The sequence below is a fragment of the Eptesicus fuscus genome, chromosome 9, assembly GCF_027574615.1.
Source record: "Eptesicus fuscus isolate TK198812 chromosome 9, DD_ASM_mEF_20220401, whole genome shotgun sequence".
NCBI classification, from domain to species: domain Eukaryota; kingdom Metazoa; phylum Chordata; class Mammalia; order Chiroptera; family Vespertilionidae; genus Eptesicus; species Eptesicus fuscus.
Genome location: NC_072481.1, coordinates 93,192,252 through 93,204,439, shown reverse-complemented (window position 1 = coordinate 93,204,439; position 12,188 = coordinate 93,192,252). Strand labels below are relative to the sequence as shown.

Sequence of the window (12,188 nt, the reverse complement as noted above, 5' to 3'; positions counted from 1 at the left end):
AATTTAGGTGATTTTAAAAGCAGTCTTCATTTTGTGATACCCAGCAAGATTCTCCCTTTTTCTCTCCTCAAGATGGGTTGCCACTTCCTGTAGGTAACCTAAGGCGGTGTTTCTGGTATATAAAAATTCTGAAACTATTTGGAAACCAGTTCTCCCAAACTGTGACTTCACAAAGTCTGGCTGCCTTCCATATATATATTTTTAGTGGTAGCCTGTGTCAACTGACAGGCATTGGTGCCAATTCAAAGCCAACAGGAATCCCCAATTTGGGTGCAGTGAAGAAGGAAGCTTTATTCAGTGCAAAGCAGCTCAATGGTGACACAGCACTCTGTGAAGGGAGCACAGCTGCAAGGGCCAGGCATCCCTCTCTCGGTAGGTAGACAGCTCTGCTCTGCTCCTCACTTGTTTGCTCCCTTTGTTGTTGTTCATTTAATTTGAGCCCAGTTAGCCACTGGGAGCCCTTTTCAGTAGGTATCTTTTGTCTCAGGGTTCACACCTGGGAAATAACAAAGTGGGAAATGCTCTAGAATGGCAGTCGTGCCTTGGGGGACATTGTCTCAGCTGTCACCCTTCCTTGGGGTGCTGGTCTACCTCGACTGTCCTGAAGCTCGCCTTTCCATTCTCTTCATGATCTGTTCTGCAGAACCGAAGTTCTTAACATTTTTTTGGTTCAATTTACATAAAAAAATGTCAAATGTTTAGGAACAAATCTAACAAAAAAATGTGTGTGTGTGTGTGTGTGTGTGTGTGTGTGTGTATGCGTGTGTCCTGCTAAGAAGTCATTCTCTCCACAAGTATATGATGATATATTCTTATATTTTCTTCTAAAAGTTTACTGTTTTGATTTCACAATTAATTCTACTGGCCATCTGATTGGTTTAATGCAGAAATCAACTTTAATATTTTTCCATATGATTCCCAAATGTTCCAGAACAATTTTCTGAAAACTTTCTTCCCTTCACTGCCAACTTTGAAGTACCACATTTGTCAGAAATATGATGACCATATGATTTATTATTCAAATTGATTACATTTTGAGAGTAAAAGAGGGCATTGCTAATTATTGCAGTAGAACAAGAGACTTCAGCAGGCTGTTTTGAGCAAACTGGGATGATGCTCATCATAAAGCAGGGTTTATATTTCTGGGCTCTCTGTTTTGTTCCATTTCTAACCATCTTTGCACAAAAACCCACTTTATCTTATTTCCATAGCTTTAGAATAAGTTGTTATTCTATTAAGTATGTCATCTGATTCTTCAATATAGTCTTGGATATTCTTGGCCTTTTACATTGTTATATTAGTACTAGAGGACCTGTGTATGAAATTTGTGCACGGGGGTGAGGGGGTCCCCTCAGCCTAGCCTGCACCCTCTACAATCCAGGACCCCTCGGGGGATGTCTGACTGCTGGTTTAGGCCCTAAACCAGCAGTCAGACATCCCTCTCACAATCCTGGACCGCTAGCTCCTAATTGCTCACCTGCCTGCCTGCCTGGTCACCCCTTACTGCCCCCCCTGCCAGCCTTGTCGCCCCTAACTGTCCCCCCCACCAGCCTAGTCGCCCCTCACTCCCCCCCCAGCCTAATTGCCCACAACTGCCCCCCCCTGCCAGCCTGGTCGCCCCTCACAGCTCCTCCAGACGGCCAGGTCACCCCACGCAGCCTGCTGTTCAGTTGTTTGGTCATCCCTCACTAAGCCCCCTGCTGGCCTGGTTGTAGGCAGCCATCTTGTGAGGGCATGAGGGTCAATGTGCATGTTATCTCTTTATCATATAGGATTAGAATCACTTGCCATGTTTCACAAAATACAAAACAAAAAAAATAAAACCTGTTTTTTGTTTTATTTTATTGAAATTGCCTTGATTATGTAGGTCAATTGACATTTAAATAATGAATCATGACCAAGGTATAGCTTTCCATTTATTTAGAGCTTCTTAATTTTCACTCAATAATGATTATGGTTTTCTGTATAGAATTTCTTAACATATTTTGTTGAATTTATTTCTAGGCATTTGAACATTTTTTTACATCATTATACATGCTTTTTAAAACATTTTTAAAAATTTTATAACTCATAGAAATACAAATAAGCTGTGTAAATTGCACTTGTAACCAGCAACACCTTATTTAACTCACTTTTAAATTCTAATAATTTAGACTTTAGATGAAAATATTCATCTGAAATATTATAAGGTTTGTTCTTACTTTCAAATTTTTATATCTTGTTTTTCTTGAGTTATCATATCAGCTAGGATCTTCATTAAGTTTTGAATAAGTGATGGCAACATACATTCTTATCTTGTCAAATAGCCAACAAATTTCTCCTTTAATTTTTTCTATATTTTTTCTATAATTTTGTCTCTATATCATAGCTTCCAGAAGTCTATCTGTGAAAGAAATTACAGTACTATAATTTTTCTCATGGCTATCAAGGGAGTACAGCAGTTTCTTAGTTTACTACACTGTCAAGAATCTACATTTCTGCTTGGTGCATTCAAAAGCAATCACTGAATTTATCAATATAAAGAAAGGAAAATAGACACCTATGCCAAAGTTAATGCGTGTAAACATCCAAGAGAGCTGACATTACAAAGGAAGTTAGAGATTTGTTTGGGATGGTAGATTTGTTGCGGAAGATATATGAAAACTATCACCATTGAAAGGGCCAGTGATAAAGCTCTGAACTTGGCCTTGGATTTCCACAGTCTCTACGGGGAAGAAAGTCTGCCTAAGAACAGGATGTTAGTTGAGGGATTGTGTCGAATGAAAAAAATGAATGGATGGTCGGCCACAAAATTTTCCTCTGGCATAAGCATGCAGTTGGAAACAACTGCGGCTGTGGCAGCCGCTGCCTCTGTGCCCTCCTCATTTACTTCCACAAAAGACTTGTGGACAATTTTTGATACAAAAAGATCTCTGGCTCTTGACATGCCAGACAGATCAGCCCTGGTAGTAAAGAGCTCCTCTATACCCAGGCTGGCCAGGTGAGAGTTGAGGTTGTAGCTCTCTTCCAGCTTGAACCTGGGCAGGTGGACTTTGACTTCAGTGGAACTCAGATTCTCAGGTTTGGTCCACTCATGCAGTTTTTCTAAGGTCAATTGTTCTTCGATCTGAAATGAGAATGGGCAAAAGAAGAGGTGAGAACTACTTCACATAAGCAAGGTAATAAACAGTATTTACATGAATGGACTCATGTTATCAGTTGCTAATTAGTTTTTTTCATATTTTGTACCAAAATAGATTCCATTTGGAGGATTTCATTTCTTTTCAGCAATTGGTGATAATAGAACAGAGCTGTGTTCCAAGCCATCAAGGGCCCAAGTGAAAGGGACTTCGGACATCAGATGCTTCAACTACCCATCCATCCACCCACCCACCCATCCATCAACCCAGGCTTTCCTAAACCCCTACCACACTGGATTACTGTGATAGGCCATGATGGCTGTTATTCCTTTAACTGGTTGATCGGTGCAAGGTAAAATTCAAAAGTTTTCTTCTATTTCTTCTATTCTGAACCCTACTGATCACTGTGGTTATCTGTGAACTCACTGTGCTGAAGTAATCTCTAATAGATTTAGCTTGTGGGTAAAAAAAGAAAAGGGACTAGTTCCTCATCTAAAATTGGGAGAGGGTTAATAATAGTACCCACCTTATAGCATTGTTGTGAGCATTAAATGATTTAATGTGACACAGTAAGTGCCACAAGAATGTCAGCTATTATCATTAGCATGTTACTACTACTATTGGACTAGAATGGACCCATCATTTCACTTGTTCTACTGATGCTGATTATGTCTTTTATGAGGCTGGAGAATTTCTCTTTATAATCAGAGAAGAGACAAATATGAAAATACAATTAAAAGAAGGAACATACTGATTTTAATACAGACTTTATACATGCAAATAATTAATATTGGACCTCTTCCTGATAACAGTTTGGTTAGGGAGAGGGTAGAGAAAAACCACACAGCAGGCTAGAGACACTAAAGAAAACCATAATCTTCACAGTTTTGCCTAGTCCTAGCCTGACAAAAAATGTCTTCGCCTTTAACTGAAATAAAATAGAAACATCATACAGAGTTCATATGAGAAAATAGGCTTAGCTTTCATATGAGTCTTTTCTACCACGTAGCTCTTAGAAATTTAATTCACAATCTATATGAATTTATGATGAGAATGAGCAGTGTAATAATAGGATCTCATAGTACAAGTTGAAGCTACGTCCTATAAATGTTTAGGGATTTGTAATTTTAATAAATTTGTTTCAATAAAACAATTCTAATTTTACTGCACTTTCCTCTAAACTCCATTTAAGAAAATTCCTGTGAGCTGCCACTGACATGTTAAATTTAACATAGGTCCTTAGATGTCACCCACCACAACTGTTCACTGACAGTCGCTGAAAAGTTCATCTTAGGGCTTCAGAGTAGCAAACACTGATGGGCTACAACCACACAACATACACACAGGCAGCCCCGCTGGGTCAGACGGAAACATGAAGCATGAGCGTGGGAGCCGTTACCTTCTTCAGACCCGTGGCCTCGTCCTCGATGTCATCTGGCAGCAGGATGACCATGCTGAGCTCCCTGCCCTGGTAAGGCAGCTCCAGCACCCGGCACTTAAGGTCCTTGATGTAGCCAAATGGGAATGTGCTCTTCTGATACATCATTTTCACTGTTTTTGTGTCTTTCTGAACAGTCGAAAAAACCAAGACACTCACATTATTATCTGCGTTCTCTTAGAGCAAAGAGCAATTTTATAATCACATCATCTCACCTTATTCAATCTGAAAGGTGTATCGATTGTGGCCTTTTGACTGAATTTCTCCTGCCAGTTTCCTTTGAAATAGATGGCATTAACTAGCACAAGTTTAGTCATATTATCAACCACGCCTGGAGCCAACAATTCTGGAATTTTCCCTAAAGAAATAAAGTAAGTTTTTTTAAAAAAATTCACATATCAGCATTCCATATTTGAACTGCATTGAAATGTAATTCAAATTCATACTTTTTATTTAATTCCCATTAATGTATTAAGTTAGGGAAGCCCTTCCAGTGTGTTTCAACTGTAAATAAACCAACTAAAGGTTTTAAAAGGTGAAAACAGGAAATCTTTTCTGCATTATATGAGAAACAATGAGCCTTCTTTTGTGAACGGCCATTCTTTGGCAGGCATAAACAATATTTCTTAATGAAAATGATTTTTAAGTAAGTCATTTCTTCAAAGCCTCCAAGTGGAAGCTGCTCTCACAGAAAGTATTTAACCAGATATCCGAAGGTGAGGACAGTTAGTCCAACACCAGTTCCCCTGTGACCACAGCATGGCCATGAAGAATGCCATGAAGAATGCCTTGGATGGGAGACAGGTGTTGGGTAAGTGCCTGGCCTCAGACCTTGATGAGGTTAGAGAGAGTTGTGGTGGAGAAACAGCTGAGATGGAGCCACCCCTGACAGCTTAGACAGGACATTTGCCGAAATACTTATAGCCACAGAAGTTTGTGTCACAAGTATGAGAATACTAGAGGCCCCATGCACGAAATTCGTGCAAGGGGCTCGGACCCCGCTGGAGCAGCTGCCTCTGCCCTGGCCACCACAGCTTCATTTGGAAGGTCGTCCAGAAGGTCATCCGGTCTAATTAGCATATTATGCTTTTATTATTATAGACTAGAGGTCCGGTGCACAAAATTGGTGCACTGAGGGTGTGAGGGTCCCCTCTGCCCAGCCTGCGCCCTTTCCCAGTCTGGAATCCCTTGGGAAAAATCCGTTTGCCGGCTTAGGGACCCCCGACTTTCAATGGGGAGTGGGCCTAAGCTGTCAGTCTGACATTCCTAGAGCTGTCATTGAGGCATGAGAGTCTCCCACCACTGCTGCTGTGCTCACCAGCCATGAGCCCCGCTTCTGGCTGAGTGGTGCTCCACCTGTGGGGGCACACTGACCACCAAGTTGCAGCTTCTGCGTTGATAAGGATCAGGCCAAAACTGGCTCTCCGACATCCCCCGAGGAGTACCGGAATTGTGAGAGGGCCTAGGCCGGGATGATGGACCCCATGGTTGCAAGATCGAGGCCGGAGAGGGATGCGGGAGATTGGCCAGCAAGGGAGTTACCTTGGAAGGGTGCCAGAGCGTGTCCGGCCAGTCTTGTTCAGTCCCAACCTGCCAGACCTCAGCAGCAAGCTAACCTACCAGACAGAGTGTCTGCCCCATAGTGGTCAGTGCACATCATAGCGAGTGGTTGAGTGGCCTTAGCATATCATTAGCATATTACACTTTGATTGCTTGACCAGAGGACTGGATGACCGGACACTTAGCATATTAAGCTTTTTTTATATAGGATTTATTTTTTCCATAATCTGGGCCAGGATGCATTTTCCTCAAAGCTTTATCCTTTTTTCCTACATTCAATGTTAGTTTTAATTTTTAAATGTGGTTTTGTGAACTTATGGGGAAAATATTTAGCTGCTTCAGTGAAAGCATTGAAGTTCCCACTTTGAGGAATTTCCACATTTAAAAGCTGTCTGGCTCTGGGCAGTGGCAGAGGTTAGCCCCAGCGAGAGGGTGAGGGCAGAGGAAAAGGGCAGGGAATCATCTGCAGGCTGGGGAAGTGGAAGGAGGAAAAGAACGGCCAGTGTTACTGAATGACTACATTCGGCCCACTCTCTTACCTTCAGTCTGCCCTTTGACCCACGCGTTTATCACCTTTCTTGCATCTTCAGAGGCTTGCTGAAAATCTACACTGGCCAGTTCAGCTCCATACATTTTCTGGGTTGAAGCTAAGAACTCCTGTTTAAAATTAAAAAAAAAAAAAAAAAGAGGTCAAACAAACAAAATCACGGATAATTCCAATTACATACAGAACTGGTTTTATAAAATCCTTAAAAGCAATAAAAATTGTCCTAAAAGACATAAATTTCCTGTAACAAAAAAAATTCTAACCCTTATACTTTTTGCATTATGGTAAAAAACACATAACATTAAATTTACCACCTTAATCATTTTAAGTGTATAGTTCAGTAGTTTTTGTGTTGCATAAAATTTACCAATTCTTTTCTAACCTTTGGCTAACATTTTCAGAAATAAGTATACACTGACTGTTCTGGGGAGTGAATTATGGAATTCACTCTTGCTTTAGTAAAACAGCCAGGGTCAATCTGTTCCTGTGAAGACTATCAAATGAAATCGAATCTCTAATGGGGACACTGCCATATGTTTAAATTCTGTATTGTTTTCTGAATGTTTATAAAATAAAAACTGACTTCTGTGACTTGATTGTGCTGGAAAGTGTCTGCACTCACTGTTTGGTGAGTTTTAGAATGTGAAAGTAAAGTACTCACAGGGAGGAACTCATAGGATTTCTCTCCATATAACCTGTTAGCAAGTTTCAGAACATAGGGAGCCCCGCGCTTGTTGATATCAGCATTCAGACTCTGGAAACTGGAATGAATCTCCTTAACCGCATCGAAGTGAAGAGTCTAAAATAGAGAAAACATTCTTTCTGCAGCCATTTATTTTGAAACGGATTCCTTGACATTTGCTCCTATCAAATTAAATTAATACTTATATTACTAATTATCAATAATATCAGCCAAATACTTTATTAAAATTTCATTGGAGAACAAAAGAATAGAGAATCTAAAATGTATAGCTTTGTGCTACATAATTACATCATAAGCTCTTTTTATATCACTTTTTTATAATTATAGTCCCATGAATGTAAGTGGTTATAGGCTAAATATTTACTTATGTCTGCTTTTTCTCCAAAGAAAACCACAACTGGTATATTCTTATATAAATTCTGTATCAAAGAGAGTTTTACTGAAAGTTCTCAGAAATAAACAGTAAAATTAAGAATCATCCCCTATGTGGGAGCACAAAGATATTACAGAATTGACGGGGTTTTAAAACTACACTAACAGCAACAGTAAATTAAAAATAACATCTATAAACTTAACATTCAGCAAAAGTTTAATTTTCATGTTACAAATCAAGAATCCCTTTATGGTTTTATGAGTGCTGGGTTGGTTCCTTATTTTACACACAAAGAATAAACCTACACAATGTACAAAGCCCAGTTACTCACCAAGATAAGGAATGTTTGCACAATTGCTGTGATAGATCTGCTTTAATGAAAAAGCAGGGGAACCCTTAAAACTATTTTTCCTGAGGTAATACAGTGCCTGGATAAACCTCAAAATAGAAGCTGACATTAACCTGCAAGAAGCAACTAACCATTATTACTGGGGGTAAAATAAAAAGTGGGTTTTGGAAAATATAGAAGTGCTTTCATGTCTGCAGTGGTAACGACCATTGGTTTTTCAGAAAATGCGGAAATAAAAGATTTGGAGCTGGAACAGATGGATAAACTTGAATCCAAGGCTGGACCTTCCCCAGTTACTGGCACCTTGTACTCTTTCCCCTACTTCAAGGAGAGCGGGAGGTCCCGGCTCAGAATTCAACAAAGACCACACAGCACAGTGGTGCGGCCCACACCCATGAAGGCCAGGTGGAAGGCCAGGCATCACTGCTTCTTCTCGCCGTGACAGGGACCTGCCTTACCACCCAGGGCTTGGCCCAGTCCCTGCAGCGGCCATACCTCACTTCTTTCCTCTCCTTCGGACCCTCCTACCCACACAGGCACCTGTGCCAGGCACCGGGCTAGGCCTCAGCAGTATATAATCCCACGGTGGCCTGTTCCCTCAAAAAGGCAACACCGCCAACCTCTCCACTCGGTGCCTTCCCTGTGTTACTTTGTGCTGAAAGGTAACATTACACAGCAGGCCTTTATTAATGAGTAGCGGGTTGCATGCAAAGCAGAAACTGGAAAATCTGAATGGAGAGGAGATGCCTTCAAAGATTTGCCCACTGCAACAGAAGCAGCCCACACCGGGGCTTTCACAGCTTTCTTCACTGCTGTATCCTCAGCCAATCAAAAAACAGGGCCTGGCACATAGTATGTGCTCAGTAAGGACTCAATCATGAGTGAAAGCCTGCATGTAAGTGAGCTGTTCTTGGGGCTTTTCTGGAAGTCTGGCCTCGTCGTGTGTAGCTGTGGAACACACAAGTACAGTGTTTAAAACACCCTGTAAGAGCTCAAAGGCACGCCTTCTCAGCAGGGACTCACAGGGAACCCAGGCTCCTTTTGTTAGTATCTGCTGACCTTGGACATCTGTGCCGCGGTCGTGCCTCTGGCCCCCAGGAAGACCATGGCCAGCGCCGAGGAAATGCTTATGGGGGAGATGAAGATGTTCCCGGAGGGGTTGTTGTCCTTCAGGGTGCGGAAGAGGTCCACTGCGAACCGGGTGTTGGCCAAGCTCAGCTGCTCCATGGTGAGGCTACGACACAGGACAGGGGCCTAGCACACAGCAAATTAGGCAACGACAGGTCTGCACGTCTTCCCCGCCCTGAAACACCCGGAAACTTGTACTTCCTTTTCTTTTTCCAGGAGGGCAAGAGCACTGTCTCATGAGCTCACAGGTGGGAACCGGACCAGGATCCATCAGAGACCCGGGACAGGACCCAGGGATCCTGGAGGGCTCTGACTTGCAGACTCAGCAGCCAGGACTGGGCCTTTCCTACTCAGCAGGGGAGCACACCCATTTCCCACCCTTTACCCAAAATGATACTTTTCTACTAGAAAATCATAGCTACCCACTCCGCATTAAAGCAAATTTCAGCAAAGTGATCAATTTTCCTCATTTTCAAGATTCAGTTGCTAATGTTTAGAGAGGTGAAGTGTCCCAAGTCTCAAGGCTGGTATAGGAAGTGAGAGATTGGAAACCCAGCACAGGCCTTAGGGTCGGGGTGCAGCCCACCAGGAGCAGGGGACAAGCATCCTCTCTGACACCCTCAGGTGCTGGTGACTGGCCTTCCTCCTCAGCCCAGAAGCCTGCTTACCAATCCTGACTTGTCTCACAGCTTGTTTCCACAGAGATGGGCAAGGAAGGATAGTTGTGCTGGCTGCTTCCCTGTAAGAAATACATTCAGTTATGACTGTTGTTATTGGAAAGTAACCTCTAGAATCACATTGGCCTCCCCTCTCTCCCTCCATACTTTCCTCCCTCTCTCCCTCTCTCCCTCCTGTCCTCCCTCCCTCCACAGCAATGAAAAGCTGTGCCTCCAGGGCTGCCTAAAAACTCACAAACTGCTCAGGGAGGCAGGGAGTTGAGAAAGAAATAAAAATATTATGATCTCAGGCTTGGCTCTGGCTTCCAGCCACAAGGCAGCGTCCAGTCCATCGCAGGCCAGCCAGCCCTTGCGCCCCGGATTAGGGGGTGGGTGGAGGGTGTTTCCAGTGTTGCCTCCTGCTCAGATGAGCAGTGCAGGCAGCAATCCCAGCGAAACGGCAGGGGCTGCGGGTACCCAGCCCACCAAAGGCCAGGGCTGAGCCAGAGTAGGCAGCTGGCAGATCCCAGCCCTGGGCAGCCCCCACTGGCTCAGTCTCACTTCCCTAATGGGCCTGGAGCCCAGACCTCACCCCTTGCTGGCTGCTTGGGAGGGACTCAGGATCTGAAGATGCCTGCAGTGGCAAGCACCGCCCTTATGTAGTCCCTGAGGTGGGTGCAGCTCTGGGCCGGCAGGAGGAGGAATGCGGGGGTGGGCATGGGGGTGGGGGTAAAGGGGGGGGGGAGGGGGAGGCGCTGTGGGGCGGGGTGCTGGGGTGGAGAGGCAGAAGGAGCAGGGTGGGGCAGCAGGGCGGGCACAGCAGGAGTCTGGGCACTGCCAGTAGAAGGCTAGGTGAGGGTGGACTACTCAGGAGATGAGCACCTTTTTGAGTCTAGGGAACTCAGATCTCTGGCAAGGACCTGATGGCCTAGTTGAATGGGGAAAGCCTCAGTCTTAAAGATTGAAATATATTCTAGGGACTCCTTTCTAAGGGCTGGCTCAGATGCAGGAGCACAGTGCAGGCAGGCAGTTCAGTGCAGGCTTCTCCTTGAAGTGCCCTCCTGGTGACCCCCTCCTCCCGTAGAAATGGCTGCAAGGGTCTGACTTATCAATTTGAGTCGATTTAGCCAAAAGGAGTCCTTCTTGGTAGGTACCTGCTTTCTCAGGGTCCCCAGTTCCAACCAACAACCTTGGTGTCACTGTCTTTAGAAACCAACATGGATGTGGCCCCAGTCTTCTTCTCACAGTGATGGCCACACCACTATTTCTGTGGGCCGTTTGTTTGTTTCCCACTTTAAATGTCTGGGAATGGACTTCACCAAAATTCATAGTGGTTGAGGGTCTGAAATATTTCTGCATTCATGAAACTTGTCCCCTGTTTTCTTACAAATCTCAACATGAAGCAGCAACAAAGAAAAAGTCCTATTTTGTGTGTGTGTGTGTGTGTGTGTGTGTGTGTGTGTGTGTGTGTGTGTGTTAGTATGGACAATGTAGTGTGAAAGGGATGGTAGATTTTTGTTTGTTTGTTTTTTACTCTGAGAACTTGTTTATCATGAAAAGGGTCAAGGAAGATCCAATAATGAGTGATAAAAATACTCTCTATAGAATTTTTTTTAAGCAGGAAGAGTTTAATAATAAAGATTTTAGACTGATTTATAGCTTATTAAATAAAGAAACTGTTGTGGTATAACCACGAATCTCATAAAGGACGCCTCAACCAAGAAGTCGAGTTATGGAGTCATTTATTCAAAAGCTGGCATTTACGAGGGGGGCAACAGCACCCCAAATCTCACAACCCTGAAATGCTGGCTACATCAGACTTATATAGGCAGAATATCACAAAGGTATTGATTACATCTTTGGGTTTGGAATGAGGAACCTGGTTTGCACAAAGCAGTTACAGAAGCAAAATTGAGCAAGTTAGTTGTCTATAAAGATTAATTATAGTTTTGGGTCTTGGGACCACTGAGTCAACCGAAACACATTATCTGAAGCCACTGAGGAAATTTAGGGTAATTGCACTGTCCTGGTCTCCAGGTACAGAGGAATGTGCTTCGATAACCAGTGAGATCACAATCAATGGGATATTCAAACCACCATCAATGGAGTATTCAATCAATTGGGATAGCATACATAAGTTCAGAAAATCAAAATAACTTTTCTATTGTTTTAGCAAGCAAATACGTACAGAAGCCAAAACAGCAGGGTTAAAGTTAAAGTTAAACTGCAGTTTCTACCCAAGATGATTGCCACCATGCTTCAAAACCAACACTCATTGAAAGCCACTTATTGCTAAATTCTAGTGGTTTGATCAA

The 12,188-nt window shown here is 43.1% G+C and overlaps 1 protein-coding gene across 3 annotated transcripts; it reads right to left on the bottom strand.

The window, feature by feature from the left end:
* Window positions 1–1,898: 1,898 nt before the first annotated feature.
* LOC129150383 (leukocyte elastase inhibitor-like) lies at window positions 1,899–10,494 on the bottom strand. 3 transcript variants are annotated; one of them, XM_054721564.1, is made up of 8 exons: window positions 10,466–10,494; window positions 9,886–9,956; window positions 9,149–9,323; window positions 7,326–7,463; window positions 6,657–6,774; window positions 4,773–4,915; window positions 4,519–4,686; window positions 1,899–3,106 (listed from the first exon to the last, which is right to left on the bottom strand). In XM_054721564.1, exons 3-8 carry the CDS (start codon window positions 9,314–9,316, stop codon window positions 2,705–2,707), a joined length of 1,137 nt encoding a protein of 378 aa, XP_054577539.1. In that variant the 5' UTR covers window positions 9,317–9,323; window positions 9,886–9,956; window positions 10,466–10,494; the 3' UTR covers window positions 1,899–2,704. The 3 variants fall into 3 exon arrangements, with proteins under 3 accessions (XP_054577539.1, XP_054577540.1, XP_054577538.1); XM_054721565.1 differs by lacking the exon at window positions 10,466–10,494 and adding an exon at window positions 10,130–10,149; XM_054721563.1 differs by lacking the exon at window positions 10,466–10,494 and having other exon boundaries at window positions 9,886–10,044.
* Window positions 10,495–12,188: the final 1,694 nt, after the last annotated feature.

Bases quoted from the DNA above. Each gene is read 5' to 3' on its own strand.
- LOC129150383 (XM_054721563.1), bottom strand. From the start codon at position 9,971: ATGTATTTCTTACAGGGAAGCAGCCAGCACAACTATCCTTCCTTGCCC. The intron at 6,775-7,325 runs GTGAGTACTTTA...AATTTTAAACAG, and splicing joins AATCCTATGAGTTCCTCCCT to GAGTTCTTAGCTTCAACCCA. The intron at 3,107-4,518 runs GTAACGGCTCCC...TTCTCATTTCAG, and splicing joins AGGCCACGGGTCTGAAGAAG to ATCGAAGAACAATTGACCTT.